Source organism: Rhea americana, unplaced genomic scaffold (assembly GCF_003343005.1).
Source record: "Rhea americana isolate MKP2758 unplaced genomic scaffold, rheAme1 scaffold_17, whole genome shotgun sequence".
In the NCBI taxonomy this organism is placed as follows: Eukaryota; Metazoa; Chordata; class Aves; order Rheiformes; family Rheidae; genus Rhea; species Rhea americana.
In genome coordinates this window covers 4,550,675-4,569,963 of record NW_028185816.1, presented here as the reverse complement: position 1 = coordinate 4,569,963, position 19,289 = coordinate 4,550,675, and the positions used below count along the sequence as shown (strand labels likewise).

Here is a 19,289-nt window from a genome sequence, read left to right as displayed (position 1 = left end):
TAGCAGCCTGTTAATAAAAATAGTAATAAAAAAAAAAAATCCCCTCGTCAGTCCCTTTTTAGTAATGTCTAGAAATCAAATGATAGAGTTGAACCTCCTTCTGTGCTAATACTGGTTCATATTTTTCATCTATATAACACTTTAATCTGCGCAACTACTACTTTGTTAATATTCATAAGTAATGTGGAAGGATCTCTTCACAGCTTCATAATAAATATTCTTAAATATTTGCAGCTCCAGCAACACCTTGCTAGACATCATGTCCTGTTTCAGGAGAAAAAATATTTCATAGAGCATCTTTATATTTGTTCAAAGAAAATAGGTTAATATATTCTAGTATCTTAAAGACCTCCACTTATTTAGTTTTTATTTTTCAGTGCACTCAGGACACAGGATTTTTTCTTTTTTTTCCATCTTTTTTGGCACACAGGTAAATYCTACAAAAGTAGTCTATGACTTTCCTTATTCTGAAAAGCTCAATGGTAGAAATGYTTAGCATGCTACATTAAATGCACAATTAAAATCGCAATGGAAAAATCAGAACTTCTGGAACTACTTTATAAAATTCTGGAACCAATTCATAACATTGTTTCACACAATATTGTAAATACTGCATACTGCAGTACCAACAAATACTCAGTAAATTACTGAGTAAGTACGGTTAATAATGCTATGTTTACCTATTACAGGTTACTACAGAATTGGTGGTCACGACGCAAAATGAAGAGAGGAGGGCAATTAATGGAACATAAAATTTCTCTACCTCAGTGGGAAAAAGATTGGAATCTTCAGCCTATGAATCTTCATGGCTTAATGGATGAATACTTAGAGATGGGTGAGCAAATTTAGAGATCAGTTTTCTTTTTAAAGAAAAAAAAAGTTTTACTTTAAAAGATCTTTTACACTTCTAATTTCTAACTATAGAACTTTTTTTCTAGTTTTACAGTTTGGCTTTACCACCATCTTTGTTGCTGCTTTCCCACTGGCACCTCTCCTGGCATTGCTTAACAATATCATAGAAATAAGGTTAGATGCCTACAAATTTGTCACTCAGTGGCGGAGACCTATGCCTGCAAGAGCAACAGATATAGGTGAGAGAACCTAATTGATACATAACCTACAGATATCAATAAAGACTGTCTTATTAAGCAGCAAAAGCACACTGGGAGGACTGCTTTTCGAAATTCCTTCTCGTTTCTAATAAGGGAACATAGTAGTTAGAATTTTGAAAATAGGCCATTCATTCAGATACTTAAGTATTATTTGAGAGTGCTCTTTTAGGTTTCTGATTTGCTGAACTAAAGACATAAAATGCTATCCAAAATCCATAGAATTTCAAAACAGAGATTCCATGAAATGTGAGGACTAAATTTACTTTTGGTTTTAAATTGAATTAAATGAAATAAAAATAAATCTCATTCCAAAAGTTTGTATTTGGCCTTTATAACTAAAGATTTTTTTATACTTTTATTGCTTAGCTATTTCTTCTTAAAAAGGTGTACCTTACTATAAGACTTCCATTCAGGTGAAGTTTGTAGTGGCAGGAATGTTGAGACATAGCTTAATCTTGATATGGCTTTTTTGACTCAATARTTCTTTCTCAGAGAGAGAGGAAAACTATAAAGAGAATAACCCCATGGACTTTTTTTTGTCATTTCTGTTGTTCCTAGGTATCTGGTATGGGATTCTGGAAGGAATTGGAGTTCTGGCTGTCATCACCAATGCCTTTGTTATTGCCATTACTTCAGATTACATTCCACGGTTTGTCTATGCATACAAATATGGCCCCTGCACAGATCAAGGATATAGACAAGAAAAGTAATGAAGATACTTTTTATATGTGCATTTATATTTCAGTGGAAATGTGCTTTTGCTGCTGTCTGTCATTGGCAATGTTTATCTTTTTCATCCATACAAAATTTCACAGATGTTAAGTGCAAATAACTCAGCCATTCAGGATAGTTTCCTGGTTAGCTCCACAGTTACACCAGTGGAAAATCTTGACTCCCCTTCTAGACACATACTTAAAAGTGCAATATGAATCAGCAGTTTTCAGGCTTTTCCTGCATGAGCTTCCCATCTTTTCTGCAAAAGCTTTGGCCTTTCTTCTCCCCCTACACTCCCACTCACCTACATATGCTCCCAAACCCTCTTGTATCCTAAACCTGATTCATCTTCAACCTGTTCCATCTGTTTCCCTTCAGAAATGCTTGTACCAAAGCTCCAGCAGGACTGGCCTTGACCAGTGTGTTTAGTCTAGCTTCTTATATAGTGCATCTGAGCTTCCATCAAGGTATCTTGCCGAACTTCACACTACTGGGCCAGTTTCCTGCACTTCTCTCCAGATAATTACTAAAGCATCTGCAGTGCTCCACTATGCTCTGTCTTCATTTTCCACTGCCTTTGGGACCTATATATATATATATATAAAGTCTTTATAATTACAAACTTCATAGGCATCCTGTCATTCAGAGCCCAGTGCCCCATTTGGCAGGGCAGGGAGTCTTTTGTTTTGTTTTAGATTTGGGTATCAAGGTTACCTTGAGAAGAGGAAGCATCATTTTGCTAATGCTGCATGCATCTGCTTTGCCACACATCTCAAGCACGACTCATCTTTATTCCACAGGAAGGATAAGAGTGAAGGCAAAGCATCAAAGCTTGTCCAGCAAGCTAGTAGTACCATTGCATTCACAGAGTGTGCCTCAGCCCAAACTGTAGAGATCTGTCCTTCCTTCCTTCCCTCATTCCTCCATCTCCAATCATTCAAAATAGAGATTTACTATTTTTGTGATGGTGCAAGAAGAGAAAATCTAAAGGAAAGAAGAATGATGAAAAGAGAGACTACTGGTAAAATTTTAGTGTGTCATGTGCACGATCCAATTAGTAGAGAACTATATAATTCTCTTCCCACTTTTTCCAGCAGTGATTTGAGATAACACAGCAAACCTTGAAGGTTCAGGAGGTATAGTAGAATTTCTGATGCACCTCTTTTTGAATGTTCTTTGCCTTTCCGGAGGCACTTAGTTAAATTACAGGACAGATTTTCAGGAGGACAGAAGGCTTTGTCTCTGTTGTTTGCCAGGAATAGATCAAAATTTCATTTCTACAGTCATAATTCAATGCATAATTCAGTGCATTTGTGTGATTTCTTTCATTAATATCACTAGATTGTTGCCTTTAGGCTTTTTGGTGTATATATTGACTGTTTGTTTCAGTGTAGGTGAAAATTCTCCTTTCATTCAGTTCATAAAATCTGTCATTTTTTTTGTATTTGCTGCATGATTGGTGGCAGATTCTGCAAGGATATTAAATTGTTCTCTCTGTCTGTATCTCTAGCCATCTTTCTAAATTCAGGAGTTTTAGAAGGTACCAGTAAAGAACTTTGCTTGTAGCAAGAAATTTTGTTTTATAGCTGCTAGTAGATAAAAAACAAAAGATGAAAAGTGCTCAAAATAAAATACTGTTTATCCTTGAAACAGATTTTATTTGATTTTCAAATAAAATTTTGTATCACTTCTTAAAATTTTAGAAATGCTTTTGCCTTGATAAGTAAATAAAATAGTAATGCTCATAATATGTGATAGCAGAATATGTTTACATGCAGGATCTATGTTATGTGATCATCTTATGAAGAAAATCTTGATCCTATGTTTTTTCCCCTTAGATGCTTAAAAGGATATGTCAACAGCAGTTTATCAGTATTTGATCTGAGTGAGCTTGGGATGGGATACTCAGGATATTGCCGGTATGTTTAGCTGCTCGCATTTCTTCTGAAATAGACATTACATTGAAAATCTCAGTGCCAAAATTACTCCCAGGGTAGTTTCACTTCTTCCTGTAAAAGCATTGGGATATAAGTTTGTTCAAAATTCAAGCTGCAGATGAGAAGGTTGTATGGATGACTGCAATACTAGCAATACTAAGACATTTGGAATCTGTATTCTATTCTTAGTTTTTTTATTGGTCTGTTCTAAGCCTTGTATTTCAAGATTCTATAAATTATTTTGTTYGAAAGCTTCCCCAGCTGTAAAATGAGGGTCAAAGCTCCAATTTCATTTCTTGTTAAGCATTCTGAGAACTACTAATTAAAGAATGTATATTAACATTTTTTTTCTGGATCTAATTCAGCCCAGGATCCCACTAGCAAGGTGAATACAAGAAATTCGTTGTGAAAATTAAGAATAGCTATACCTCAGTATGTATCTTTGCAATAAGGATCACAGGAGTGCACTACTGGTCTCAGATTTAATTCTATACTGAGACTTAGTTTGGACTGGCTAAGTTCTACAGCTGCATCACATTTAGGCAGACCTTGTCAGGAGAATCTCAACTGCTTATAATCAAAGAGGAGGATCAATTTAGAGTCAACATACTTGAACTTAACATTTCAAGGTGTCACCTGTGGAACAGCAAAAGCCCTGGCTTTCTGGAAGCAAAAAGCACCTTGTTATAAACAGCCTTATTTAATATGTATATTGTGGACTGTTTTTCTTCTTCTCTGTTTAATTCCTCTTGAAGTGTGCTTTCTTTTAATTTTCTCTTCTTTTAGCCAGCTCTGGGATAGGCTAGCAAGTTCTTTACAGTGTTCAAGATTTTTGAACATAGGCTAACTCACTGGAATTTTTCTTTTGTGTTACAGATACAGAGATTACAGAGCCCCACCGTGGAGTTCAACTCCATATGAATTCACTTTGCAGTTCTGGCATGTCCTGGCAGCACGGCTGGCTTTCATTATCGTATTTGAGGTCAGTCACAGAAAGGAAAAATTGTTTTGTACTTACTTAAATTCCAGTTGATTTTCCTTCCATAAATAAATAAATGGGTCCATAAATAAGGAAGTATCAGTATGGTTAAGTGCTTGTTCATTAAACTTGAGAGAGAAAATAAAACATTGAACACTCCACACTAGAACCTTTGTCATTCATCTGCTTCAAACTGCTTTGAGAGAGTATGCAAAGATTTTCAGTTCTCTCCAAAGTCTTGATTTTGCTCTACAATCTTCTAATATGTCAGGTTAGTTCCTAATGAAATCTTTCACATTTTATTGAAAAAGAAGAAATAAGACGTAGGTGTACATTAAGCATAGCTATTGCAAGTTAGAATGTGGACTGCATACTCTCCAGGGATCTTGTTACATTTTGGTTACAAGCTCTTAACAAAGACTGYTTCTACATAAGGTTTGCTATTGTTATTTAAACTGGCATATCCTACATTCACATCTTAATTTAGGTCACTAGATATACCCTTAACTTTACTTTTAGAAGACTTTAACGTTTTCCCTTTTCTGATACTGTGATAGACTGCTCATGTATATAAGTGTGTGTGTATATATATCTATATATATTTTATGTGGTGTATATAGATATATTTATGTGTATGTATATTTGTGTATACTTACACAAATACACAGATCACTTTTCAAACCTGAATCAAATCTCAGTTCCAGTTTTGCCACTGACTTTTAGGCCCTAAAAGTAGATCCTAGAAATGAATGCTTAAGTGACTTTTGTTCTTTTCAGCACCTTGTTTTTGGAATAAAGTCTTTCATTGCCTACCTGATTCCCGACATGCCCAAAGACTTGTGTGACAGAATGAGGAGAGAGAAATACTTAGTCCAGGAAATGATGTATGAGGCTGAATTGGAGCATTTGCAGAGAGAGCGGAAGAAGAACGGGAAACAGTATCACCATGAATGGCCTTAGTTGATACCATGCTGCAACAAAAACGTTTGGAAATTGAAGAGTGCAGTTACAAAATGAGGTCAGCATCTGGCACAAGTGCATGGGATTCACAGTGTATATATGTTCTTGATGGGCAGTACAGCCGCAGGCTTAGGTTGGGAACTGGAAAATAGATGCTTCTGATGAAGAACATGAATAGCCTTATCTGTCTGTCCCTGGTGATAGGCACCAAGAACAAGATTTGCACTGAAGAATGTGCAGACAGATTAAAAATTTGAACACTGATTTAGAAAAGGCAATGAATGTTCATGCTGTTCATGAAGATACTAACAGCAAAATGAAAATAAAATATTACCTGTAAACTTAAACAGTAAGGGCATGACTAAAAACAACTCACGCAGTATCCACTATTTCTACAGCTTCTGATTGCTCAGCTGCATCTGTAATGCCTCTGAAGAAAAGAGTAATTGTTGCCTTTGTGGCCATAACTTGATATRAATGATCCTTCAGGCTTACTGTTTTGTCAGGTTTGTCCTAGTCTCTTGTTGAGATTGTGGATGTGGTCTTACCCTAACAAGTGGGTATATGGCTGCTTAATATATACTATGCAGTTTAAGATTTGCACATCAGTTTCATTAATTTATCCTTCTAGTTGAAAACCAAAAATTCTAAATTCAGAGAGAGAAGAACAGCACTAAGAGAGCACATTGCATTGCCACTTGCAGCTATATTTGAAAATGACATGGCTATTGAATTGTCTTTTCACTTTTATATGCAGAAGGGCCACCTCCACACGCCTCCAGAATGAAAGAACAGTCATTGTCATGCTCTGGTGCAGCATGTTGATATCTAACTGTGTTACTGTTCTCTCTGGGCAATGATTCTACGACTTCACAGTGTGTTACCTTGAAATATTCTAATACAGTGCAAACGAGTTCATTCTGAATATACAAATAACTATTTATAGTATGCCAGCTTATGCAGATATATATCAGACGTACACTATAACATTGTGACTTGCTTTTTCAGGGAAGGAGAAGCAGAGCACTTTATAATAATGATCTTCTTATTGTAATAGTTGATGTTCCAGTAATGTGCACTTCTGTTATTGGGCTATATAAGTCAAAGCATGGGAATTAGATACATGCAGATGTGTATACGGATTGTATGTAATTGCACACAGACACACACAGTGGTTACTTTTAAAATTTTTTWAATTATTTTTATGCCTTCTTACAATTTTGGGGGGCTTTTTGGATAAAATCACTGAAAGTAGAAGAATTGAATATATGGAACATAAAGAATTGAATTTCAGTTTTTATGTGCATACAGCATAAGGCAGTGTTGCTTATGGTTATAGTCACATTTTGGTGATGAAATTGTTTATTAATAATGTTTCAAAATATGTGAAAAGATAAGCACTTAATTTAAACAAGTGGGCAGGATTCACTTGCAGAGAAGAGAGTAGGAGGACAAAGTTACAATCATTCTGTTTCTCTTGTACAATTTTAAATAATTTTTTTATTTATATAAGATGAGAAAAAAATTTAAAAACAAAGATGCAAGAAAGCATAGTAACTGTAACAAATGCAAATATTAGCATCAGTTTTAGCGATAAAGCTGCAGGAAATCACTGATGACAGATATGAAAAGACCTGAAGTTTTACTTAAGATATTAAGTTTAAACATATAATTCCAGTATTTACTTCCATATATTTGAAAAATCATTTTTTATATCATATAAAATTCATTTTAAGAGTCAAGAGCCCATTGAAGTAGATGAATGAGATCTATTGTGTCTGGGGGAGGCCTAGCAACAGTTCTTAAGTTCTTTAGTCACTTTACCRTATTCAAGAGATTTCTTCATTAATTCCAGTCCTTTGTGACCAGAAAAGGTAACTGTAGGAGTATCTATAGTACTGCACAGAGGAGGGAAGAAACTGGAAGCTAKGGTCTAATCAGCTGTATTGCCCATGAGCTTTATGACAAGGAGCTTGTGGAATTCAGCTTTCTGTATTTTGGAAAGGTTGTTTTTCCCCTTCCAGTTATATTTTGTATTTTCAGTTCCTTAGGATTCCTCTTTAGAAATAATTAAAGCTTTCTGTCYGATGCTTATATAATCACATTATTTGATTTAATTTATTCCTTCACTGTTCATGCTGTAGAATATCAAGCACTATTTGACAGTATTAACTGTGTCACAGGTTCCATTTCTGTGCCATATAATGGTAGTACTTCAGTTTTTCGTAAGGTCACAGGTGAACTCTCTTCTTAATGTCTTCTTTAAAAAAAATGCCTTGGCTGGCCAAGGTGTAAAGATTTAGCATAAAATTAGCCAAAAAAGGGGGAAATACTGATTAATTATTTTAGATTTTCTTCTCTCTGTTGTGAATATTGGCATATGTCAATACAAAGTTAGCAAATCCCAGTTGGACTTTACCAATACATATGGAAGAAAGCCTTATTGCATTTGGGTATGGTTTTGGATTTAAATAAATATATATATTCTTAATGATTTTCAGCATATAAAAGTATATCAAAGGCAAGTATGTAGATCTGGCATTGTTCAGTTAATGTACTGGGAAAGTCCAAGAATTACTGGAGAATTACTGTGTGTGTTCTTTTGTTTCTGGAGGATATCAGCAATGTCTAAAGGTTTTGCCACTATCTAACCATTTGCTTAAACTGAGAAAACTTCATTTTGCGTGATGTTTGCATTGACTGCACGTTATTTTACTAAAGTATAAGGCACACACTGTCCTCAGGAATAATGTATTTTATGAATGGTGAATGATCTTTTCATATTGTAAGTACTGTTTTTCCAAAAAAAAAAAAAAAAATACCAGAATGAGTAGATTGTGCATGCAAGCTGCATTTGTGAAATCTGGCAAAGCTACAAATTGTGCAAAAATGCTTTAGATCATTGCTGATCTAATCTGTGACAACTTTGCTCTATGCATGCGCCTTTAGAGAGACTGCATGAGCAAGTACATATTTTTAAATACAAAAGATTAATCCAAAATGTCTTAATTATTCCTAACCAAATTCAGTGTCTTGATTCAGACAAAAGAAAACTCTATTTCAACAATAGTGGAAAATCCACATACATTATACACATCTCATTTCCAATTACTTTCCATCTAAATTTGTGCCTAATGTGTGAGCTCTGAATTCTAGTGAATGAAAAAGGAAAAAGTACATCAAAGTGGAATGACTTCAAAGGGTTCTGGTTCACGAGCCTTCCTAAGGGGCTGTTCCTTTCTACAGCTGAGAGCCTCTGTCTCCGTATGGAGAGATGCGTGAAGAGCTCAGTGGTCGTGACAGARCACGAACACTATTGCCTGAAGGTTGAGTAAGGCTTCCCCATTTGATATCCTCTTCAGAGTTCTTACCAGGAAAACATCCTGCTAGCGTGCTAAGATTTGAAAGCAAGGCACACTGCATCATGGCAATTTTTTTTCATTTTCTTTCCTACCTCTTTTTGCTAAGGGATTTTTAGAAAAAATTTGGGACTAATRTTGAAGTTAATATTGATGACCACAAGGCTAAAGTTTCCATAGTAGTGGTAGGCCATAAGTGTTATTTCTTCAAAGTATATGTCTTCATTACTACAAAACAGACACGTTGCTTATTACTATGGCCTCTTCTGACAGCAACCTGTCTTGAATTTTGTTCTGAGGATCGTTTAGGCTCAGTTGTGCCCTGTTGAAGATTCAAAGAAAAATGTCTGAAGGAGTTGGTAAAAGTAAGTTACATAAAGGTTAATAGATAAATCCATACATTTTATAAGGTTTCCTTCATGAAGAGGTCTGCAGAATGAAAAATATCTTGGGAAATATAGCCTTAGAGAGAATTTTGATTTGGAGAAAGATGAGAAATTCAGTGAGATTTTATTCTGAATGTGTCACTAGGATAATCAATCTAATGTAAGTTTACAAGTTTGGGGCATTTGGAATTTCCTTGCTGTGACATGTTCCACTGCAAATTCCAATTACTGATGCTGCCAGAGAGAATTTGGAGCTTTGGGATCCATTAACATTTGCCTGTGAATGATTATACTGCACCATGGGATTAATTAATCTCTTGAATTATGCCACAGTTCATTTGGTGGTAATTAGTATATACTTATTAAGAAGCATCAAATCATTTTTGATTACCTGAAAATGATCCTTGTCCATAAAGTGAAAAAATGTAGCTGTTCTTATATAGTTAACTTCCAGTCTCTGTAATTTTCAGTAAAACTATTACAGACTAAATTTTTTATGTTCATTGGGCAGTGGTCATATAAATAAAACTTCTTCTATACAAATAGCTGAATATGAAGGCAATAAAGTTAATGGAAATGCAAACAACCACATTTTCTATTAAGTTTTTTATAATAGAAAAGGGATAGAGACAAAAATAATGGCATCAATGGTCACTTAAAATATAGTAGTACTTCTAAAAGCATTTTAATTTTTTTAATCATGAAAAAATACTAATGTTGATCATTGGAAGGTAAAGGTTGAAGCAAATATAMAGCCATTCTTTCATGACAAAATTGATTTGATGTTACAGCACACTAGAATTCAAACAAAATTCCRTATGTACCCAGACTTTTGTGCTCAGAAAGACAAAATAAATGGTTTTGTTAGTTCTGGTGAATAGTTTGTCTGACTTAAATGATTGCAGTGACGCTTTTTAAAAGTGTCTTGCAAGCCTGTATTCCTGTGATGGAAAATTTAGCAGCTTTAAAACATCCCTCTATCTCTTAGTATTCAATCTCGTACTAGCAAAGCATTTTGCTGTGATGAAATGTAAGAAACTAACATTTTGAAACTCACTAGGAGCAGAGGAAGGAAGCAAAGGCCGCCTGTTCGTCTTGGTGGGCTTCGGCTCCGACTCTGCTGGCTCTGCAAAACGAGGGCTGGAGCTAGGGCATGGTGTGTGGCTGCCTCTCTTCTCCTTGCTCTCATCTCCCCTGGCTCATTYTCACTTATCCCTAGTGTTAAACGATGCCTTGTTGCCAACAGTCCCATTTCCAGAGCAATTGCCTGACTGAGACTCTTTGACTACAGGCTCTTTTGTGGCCCTAGCTGGGCAACCAAAGCAGAGGAAGTGCACACATATTAGTTAATCTGGTGCTTTTTCCTAATCCGCCTGCACTGGGCTGAGGGGGTGAGGAGCCCTGAAGTGCATCGGCATGTGCCATTCGGCTACCAGTGCCATAGCTGCCCCTTTGGCCACTTTTCCCAAGCACCAAATTTTGTACTATTTATCTCCTTCCCTACACTTACACACTTACACACTTACACACACACACACACTCCAGTATTATCCTAAAGACTATGAACCATCCTAAGATTGATCTCATTTTTACATTTGTATGAGTAGACTTGTGCTGAAAATTTTTCTCGAATATTGACATAGCAACCACGTTTACTAGAAATTTGTATTAGCATGATTTTGACATAGTCAGGATAGCACAATGTTACCACAAGAGCACAAAGTTATCATAACAGCACAAAAAGGGACTCAAGAGAAAGCACTTTGGTATTCCGTGTTATACAGGAACATTTTAAATGCAGGACTGGGATTTAGTCTTGAAACATTAGTGGTATATTCCCTCCTCACTGCACTGAAAATTATCTTGTATTATTTCCATTGGCTTGTTTGACCTTTTTACCATAACCTCGACAATGTTATATGTTCTCTGTAGTTTGCATTCTTATTGCCATGAATCAGTGCTTAGGATGCTAATAGATGAGAAATTAGCATCAAATCCAATGCAGTCTAGAGCTAATGAGATTTTAATCACTGGGAACATGGTGAGTTTTCTGTTAAAAATGCAAGAAAATTCAATCACCTTTTTATTTTGTGTTCTGTATAGATGACTGAGAATTTTGTATTAAAAAATCTACCAAACTGTTTACTCTAATTTTTACCTAGATTAGTATCACTGAAATTTCAAGTGTTTGAAATAATCTCATGTAAAATCTAACTAAATAACATCTTTCAGTCATTTTTACTCTGATAGTCCTGGCTAACTTGCAATATCATGATCGTAAGACATTTCTTAAGATGTGTATATATTTGAAATTTATGTAATATTTAAATACAACTTGGTTTCTAAGTAAGGAATTAGAATAAAATTTCAACTATTTTTTCTATTCATAAATCCAAACTTTGTAAGTAATGTTTAAAATGAGATTGCAATACTTACCACAAAATGTTTCAGAAGACTTGACTTTTATGCGCTACATGCTAGAAGTTCCTCTGGCCTGTCAAGTTTCGCTCTCTTTTGTGTTTTAAGATTACTTTTACATCCCGATATGTACCCCAAAATTAAAAGAATTCACTGAGGAGAATGTTGATCTGATTAACTATTGTAAGACACTTTTGGCATAAATTTGTCTTTAAGATGCTGTTTACTTTATCAAGGTTTACATGTACAAATGCAACTACTTACTGTATCATACACATTTGAATATTGCATTTTTCAGTAATAAACTTGGATATCTTTGAAGGAGAGTTTGAACTTCATTATTCCAATATTCAAAATTATGAAAAGAATTATACACTAGTTTTGGGCATGCGTGCTACTCTTAACCTGGCTATATAGGTAAATAAAACTTCATACTAACTTTAACCTAATTTAAAATATATACCAAATCTCAATCAGTAATCTGCTTGATTAATGTTCATACTCCATGTTTAAGTGCTTAAGAGTGAGGATCGGATATCTCCCTGAGGGAATGTTACTTTTTATCTTCCAGCATCAAGCCACATAGAACTTGCATCTGTTAGAATCCTGTAACTTGAATATAGCTTAAGCAATCATCTCAAATTCAACAAGGGAGTGTTTGTGTGCCTTCCAGCCATAACAGGAAGTAATTTAAGGGATAAAATTATCTGACACCTTGGGTCAGACACTTGTTTAAAGTTTAATCCTTAAACTGCCTTACCTAGTATGTTCTCAAGACGCATACATATTTTTTAAATTTTCAGTCACTAATGGTCTACTGCTTTCACTAACGACTAATAATTTCTTAAATTTAAGCTCTTGTTTAGGAGTTTACATGTTCCTAATTTCTTCAGAAACGTGCTCAGCTAAATATAGGATGCTGGAAAATGCTTCAGTYGCATTCTGAGAAAACCAGCAGGTGGCTGTTACACCCAGGCTGTTTATGATCCAGAGCTCTCCCAGGCTTCTGAATCTCCGTTTTAAAGAAAAATACTAGAAAAGACAATTACAGCAGGAATTCAAGAATGGTGAAATATGTTCTCTGTGAGCACTCAAGTATCCATATGCTTGCACCATCTGCTTTTGCAAGAAGGGGAACAGCAAACTCCGGCCTCGTACAGAACTAGATAAAATTCCACAAATGGACCTCACTGAGTTTTCTTTCAAGTCGTTCCAAAGGACTTTGCCTCTCTGGAACGATCGTTGGTTGAGGATGTGAAGTGAAARAGCAGGTAACTCTTACCAATACCAACATGACTACTTCATCAAAACGGTATTCAGTTTTGCTAGGCCRCATCCTTAAAACTTGGTACAAGAGTGAATAATGCATTACTGATTTACTATTTTTGTTATCATATGTAAGTCTACATGTGGGACTAAGTTAAACCTGTGGACTATTTAACTGCTTTACAAATACAGAAAACACCAGGACCAAACAGACAGCTTTAGCTGAAATGAAACTAGCCAGAAATATAAAAGAGAAATTCTTCAGCAGATTTCCACAAAGCTATCTCAAGAGAATACAATTCTAGCCAACCTAACTCACTTCCTTGCACATAAAACAGACAAATAGGAAGATTCTCTTTTGTAGTAAATGATTTTGGAAAATATGGGAAAATATGAAAAAATAGATGAAAAAAATATGGGAAAATGGAACTAATCAGTCCTCCAGCATGCTGAACTCAAAAGATTCTCAAAGCACTAAAAATACTGTGATGAGTAAATATCTCAAATAAGAATTAAATTATTTGGAACATAGTTCCCATGAAACTGGTTGTTTCACAGTCATATGTCTCTTAATCAGATATCCTCCTACTGTCAGTAAAGAGAGGGTAACATCCACCATGTAGCTATGCAGTTTGACACTGGGGTTTTGAACCACTCTTGCTCTTGAATTATTTTAAATTTTCTAGCATGAAAGTCTGGCTCTGTTAGTACAACCTAAGAGAKAATGTGTGCAGCCATGAAATGTAACAGGTATAATAGCAGTAGCAGTGAGCAAGTCTCCAACTCTCCCGTGCCAGCCCTGTGGGGATGGCAGTGCAACCAGAGAGTGAGATATACCAGGGACAAGCTGTCAGCCACCGGACCAGGACGCTTTCAGGCAGTTGCAAACATCACCTAAAAGCGATTCACGTAAATAATGTCCATCACCCACAAGCAAGTTAGTGTTATTTTACACCCTRTTATTTCTGCTCTCTGATTGAATATCCTGGGGCTGTTCCCAGAGATGGGGGATGAACACAGAAAGTTCAAGGGTTCAAGGACGAGGCTGACCTATATCTACACCCTAAAGTTGGTCACCAGTAAAATAAAAGCAAAGGTTCAAATCTTCAAAGCAATATGAACTGAGTATCAGCTGGATCCCTAACTCTTCATAGTAGTCTTTGACAGTCTTACTTAGTCTGTTTCATTTAATTGTGAATTTTGTTCAAAAACACTTATGTTCACCCAAAAGCTACGTCCAAACCCTTATTAAGCTGAGAGGTAAGATAAGACTTGTTGAATTTGATTTACAACTGGCARGTTTCAGAGGAAATGTGTTTCACTGAAATGAAGCGTTTAGTGCAGTAGACACATTCTTCCAAGGCTGGTGATATTATTGTGCCTAATCATGAGCCTTTTTTCAAAACTCAGTATGGATTTTCTATTAGGTCGTATCATTCTCTTTATTGAATAGTTAGTAGATGGCTTTTGCAGCTCAAAAAACCCCAGACATACAAATATTTGATCAAAAAAAAGTCTCTAAAAATAATCTTTTCAAGCTGAAAGGATGTCTGTCCAAGACTAACACAGATTCTGACTTCAAAGTAAAATCTGTTACTCTCTCCTATAGCTTAGCGTAAGTTGTTATGAAGAGTATTTCTTAGCCCCATAGAGGAAGCAAGTATGAATTAGTCTTTTAAAGACCAGTCCTGTCCATACATCATCCCTAGAAGGAGGCTTTTCGCAATACCTAAAAACAGACCCAGAGCAGCTGCCCCAGCCTCCCTCCTCACCCCGCAGCTCCTGCCATAAGCAGCGGGGAGCGTGCTCTCCACAACGTCACCTGAGCGAGAGACCCTAGCAAATCACCCGAGGTCCTGCTCTATCTAAATTCACCTTTGCACATGTCCCTTAAATGACTAGCTACCGAACAGAGAGTACAATATTGCAGCTAATTCCTAATAGGAATTCCCATGACGTTATGCACAAAACATTTTTTCTGAAATAATAGTGCTTCCAAAATCCCTCTGTCTTATGATTTCCCAGTTCAGTCATGAAAGTCATAAATAAAAACCTGCCTTTATTGCTATACAGCGCAATTGGCCTTCATTAGTCATCTACAAGCTGGTAAAATGCAATAAAAAGAGCTCTTCATTTCTGAAGCTGGAGAAATAAAGTTTGATTAAACATCCCTTGTCCTTAAGCTTCTAGAGGCGAGATTCTGTGCTCATATTGGTATAGGATTTTTCCTCAGGATTGTAACCAGGATACTGGCTTTGGTTTTCTTTCTCAACTTTGTTCTGGAAGGTGTCATCTCTTTCAGTTTTCCTTGCAGTAACTTTAGGCATATTGTTTTGAAATTCCACCTGGAAAAAAGAATGAGGAAAAAAAAAACCCACAGGAGRTTGAAGAGTGAGTTATTCACTGCATTTTAATACTCATTAGAATGTATCTTGTTGCATTTTGGAGTTTTGATATCCTTTCCCACAGAAATCCGAAGAGTTGACTGTGTAAAATGACTCTCAGACCCACAGCCCTACGTGGTTCCTCTCCCRCCCCCCCCAACAATCACCGATTTTTCCATTCCCCAAAAAGCAACAAAAGAAGCAAAGCTAGTTTCTCCCACCTTTTCTGTTCATGTACAAGCTCTGAAATRTGCTCTGGGTGTGTTTCAAATCACTCAAATTTGATTTTTTTTTTCATGAGCATATTCCTCTGTATTTTAATAGATTGTCTTTTTGGTCTGACCTCTACTTGCCTCAGCGTTTCACATTGCAACTACTTGGTTGATTTTATATTTCAAGTAAATATAAAGGGATTAGGGCACACATAATTTTTATTTTATGACTTCTATTAACATGGAGATCCTTTCTTTTCTCTAGAAAAGTTCTAAGGAGGTCTCTGTTGGAGACCTAAAAGCCAAATGAAGCAGCTGAAGTAAGTCTAGCGGCACAAGCGCTCTCCAAACTGAACCCCCCTGCTGCTGTCAAATTTAATGCAATCTGCGTGGAGTGAGGCATTTCTACACAACGCTGAGCACGGTGAGCCTTGTGCTCTGAAGATTGCTTTCAAGATTTGAAGATACTTGTAGGTTAGCCTGAAGCAGCTGAAAGCATAGGTTTTTGCTCTTACTTCTCTAAACCTACTTCTGTGTCTCACTTCTGCAGAGCGAGCAGATCTTGCTGAGAGGGAACACCTTTGTTTCCGYGCCAACGGCGCAGGGAAAGGAGATGCTGGTCCCCCGCGGCTCCTTAAGGAGCCACGGAGCGCTGGCGCCTGCCGCCGGGGCTGGGGAGGCGCCGGGTGCCGCCTCCCTGCTCCCGCTGGAGCCCGGGCCGGGCTCCGGGAGCAGCAGYGCCCTGGCCTCCCCTCCCGGTGCAAAGCGCGGTTTCGCCCGGCGTTTCGGCTGGGCCGGGGCCGGGGCCGGGGCTGGGGCTGGACGGCCAGCCAGCCCCCGCGCTGCCCAAGGGCCGTTTGCCTCCGGAGGCTGCGATTCCTTGTGCACTAGCAGACAGCAAAAATACGTAGCCGTTACCGGCTGAAGCGGTGAGGGAGGGTTGGACTCTCCTCGTTTCCAGTGCGTGATCCCTACGAAGGGCCCTGGTGTGATTTTCAGAACACAGGCTGGCAGCTTGTCGGTGCGGCCGTGTCCCCGCGTGGCCCGCGCGCCCGCAGCCCTCCCTGGGGTCCGGGCAGGGCCGACCTCACCCCCGAAATACTCACGTCCTCGCTGCCGTGCTGCACGCCGCACCAGCATAAAGTCTTAAGCTTCTCAGACCAAAAGCAGAACAGGTTGCAGACTGGCTTAATTAATATTGGTGGAACGTCTTCTCCTTTAGTGGGTCCTGAAAGGGCGAAGCAGCGGTCGGTGAGTCCCGGGGCCGGGCCGGCGGGGCCGCGGCCCGCAGGTGCGGCAGGAGCCGGCTGGGCGCTCGCAGCTGTGCCTCGGGGCGCCAGCCGCCCCGCGGGTCTCGCTGGGAGCTCAGCTGAGCTGCGTTCTGCCGCAAAACTACATCTGGGGTTAAACCAACCTGTGGCAAAGCTGATGAGCAGCCCCGAGGCAGCGCACCCGAGGCAGCCGAYGGCGCTGAAGTACAGGTAGGACAGGGAATACCAGGTGTCCGCCAGCAGCGGCCTGYGGAAACGCGGCAGGAGAGGACGGAGCCGCTCGCGGCAGCGGTCGCCTGCCGGGTGCGTCCGCGTCGTCTCCTGGCCGCGGGGGTTACCTGGCTGGAGCCGCGGTGGGCGCCGGGGTGGCGAGCGCGTCGGTGCTGTTGGCTAGCGTGCAGCCTGCCGTGGACAGGGCCAGAGGGATGGCCTTGGCCGAGGGCGCRGGGTAAACGAAAGAGCCGATCGCAGCCCAAAAAGCTAACGTGATCCCTGCCAAGAGGCCTCCGATCGCACCCTGGGCGGATACAGAAGAGAGGTGGTTGGAGGTGAACGGGAAAGCGCCTCCGCGAAGGCGGGGTGGGCGACGGGGGGCGGTCGCTGGTTACGGTCGCGGGTGATCCTCTCGCTATAAACCGGCTGTGCTCTCTCTTGGCTGAAGTACGAAAGGGGGTGGCTCATCGCCCTCGAGCAGTTGGCGTTGAAGCAAAGCGGTACTGAGTAAAGCCCCAGCTGTGGGGTTCGGCTCCCCTCCCRGCTAAGGGCGACGGGACCGCGCGCGAGGCGGCGTGCCGCGGCCTCGTCCTCGGCTTTGCCGGGGCGGCTAGCAGCCTTGTGCGCGGCTCCGAGTCTCTCTTCTTCCCCCCACCCCTGTCTGTGGCTATTTTAATAAGAGAAGCAGCTCAGAAGAAAAAGCAGCACAGGAATGTGGATCTTGTTACACTACTGTTTGGTAGAGTTAAATTTAGGTAGTGAACGGGGGACCTCTAAAAGCCTCCTCAGGCTCTAACATCCTAAAAAACCCTACCTGTCGTTTATTTATTTTTTACARTCTGAGAAACAACACAACCTTAACGGGGGAGTTTTAACCAGGCAACACCGAGAGGTTTCCTTTCCGGGACCGATTAGGATCTTTGCTTACCTTCCAGTTAATGCAAGGAAACACGATTCCCATGGTGAAGAGCCCCAGCATGGGCCCCCCGCACATCCCGTGGATGGTGAGGGAGGCCTGCGGGAGCAGCGGAGAGGCGCGAGCTTAGCGCAGGGCTCGCAGAAAGCGTGCGCGAGTCTCTCTAATTCTTAATTAAACTGTGTTTTGGGGGTTTTCTTTAACGCAAGTGGAGGGGTAATTTCAGTGCACTGCTAAAGAGAAAAAGAACTGCGGTCAGCGCGTTATCCCAGCCATGAGCAAGTGGCCAGGGAGGAAGCTCCCTAAGGGTGCTCGCGGCTGATCATCGSGATAGACGAGGCAGCCAGGAGCGAGCGCCCGGAGGAATTACGGGGTGGTCGGGCTCCGCCAGGGACCTCGGGCGGAGCGCTGGAGGCAGAGCGCGCCGCCGGGGAGGCTCCGACGGGCGCGTCCCGCTGAGCCCGGGGCGAGCGGCGTCGAAGAGGGAAGGGACGGGGGCCGTGGGGAAGCCCGCTCCGGAGAGCGGGCCGCGCGCGCCCGCGGAGGGCCGCGTACCTGCACGACGCCGCCGAGCAGCGAGGCGGCCGCCGCCATGGCCGTGCAGAGCGCGCCGAAGAGCACACCTGCAAGAGAGGCACCCTGAGGCCGCGGACGGCCCGCGGCGAGCCAGCCCGCCGCCCTGCCRCTTCCCCGCGAGGCAGGGCTTGGCGAGGACATGGCTTGGGAAGGATGGCTCGGGTAGAAATGTTTCTCCCTCTGTGCCTTTTTTTTTTTTTTTTTTTTTTTTCCCCCCCCCAATGATCTAACTGAATTAATTCAGCAGTGATATGCAAAATGGCTTTCCTCGTTTGACGCCAGCTTTAACTTTGCAGTGCTCTGTAAGGTATTAATTTTGAGTCAAGCTGACCAAACTCATCTCGCATGCTGGCACAGCTTGTTTTGGGAGATAGAAATGACCTTTCTAGGTCCTGAGTGCAAAAACTAAGAAGTGAGTGGCAAACTGCAGGGACAGAGAATATTGGTTTGGTGCTAATAGAAACTTTACAAACAAACCTCAGTAAGAGGTTATGACATGTATTACAGTGCTTGTAAAGCTCTCCTAGAAATTCAGAGCCCTTTAGGCTCCTCATGTTTTGACATTTGCTTTGCTTTTCTTTTGTGG

At 40.0% G+C, this 19,289-nt stretch overlaps 2 protein-coding genes across 2 annotated transcripts in view; one reads left to right on the top strand and one right to left on the bottom strand.

Moving 5' to 3' along the window:
- The window catches only part of ANO3 (anoctamin 3), a 139,469-nt gene extending 127,336 nt beyond the window's left edge, over window positions 1-12,133 (top strand). The window contains exons 22-27 of the mRNA XM_085300894.1: window positions 690-835; window positions 939-1,091; window positions 1,671-1,818; window positions 3,665-3,745; window positions 4,640-4,745; window positions 5,520-12,133. Coding sequence (XP_085157020.1) covers window positions 690-835; window positions 939-1,091; window positions 1,671-1,818; window positions 3,665-3,745; window positions 4,640-4,745; window positions 5,520-5,702 — 817 coding nt within the window. The 3' untranslated portion in view covers window positions 5,703-12,133. The remainder of the gene's footprint in view (window positions 1-689; window positions 836-938; window positions 1,092-1,670; window positions 1,819-3,664; window positions 3,746-4,639; window positions 4,746-5,519) is intronic.
- A 3,134-nt stretch (window positions 12,134-15,267) lies between these two features.
- Window positions 15,268-19,289, bottom strand: part of SLC5A12 (solute carrier family 5 member 12) — a 15,881-nt gene continuing 11,859 nt past the window's right edge. The window contains exons 10-15 of the mRNA XM_085300805.1: window positions 18,683-18,750; window positions 18,140-18,226; window positions 17,337-17,515; window positions 17,142-17,245; window positions 16,834-16,955; window positions 15,268-15,476 (exon numbers count right to left, since the gene is read on the bottom strand). Of these exons, the coding sequence (XP_085156931.1) occupies window positions 15,318-15,476; window positions 16,834-16,955; window positions 17,142-17,245; window positions 17,337-17,515; window positions 18,140-18,226; window positions 18,683-18,750 (719 nt within the window). The 3' untranslated portion in view covers window positions 15,268-15,317. The remainder of the gene's footprint in view (window positions 15,477-16,833; window positions 16,956-17,141; window positions 17,246-17,336; window positions 17,516-18,139; window positions 18,227-18,682; window positions 18,751-19,289) is intronic.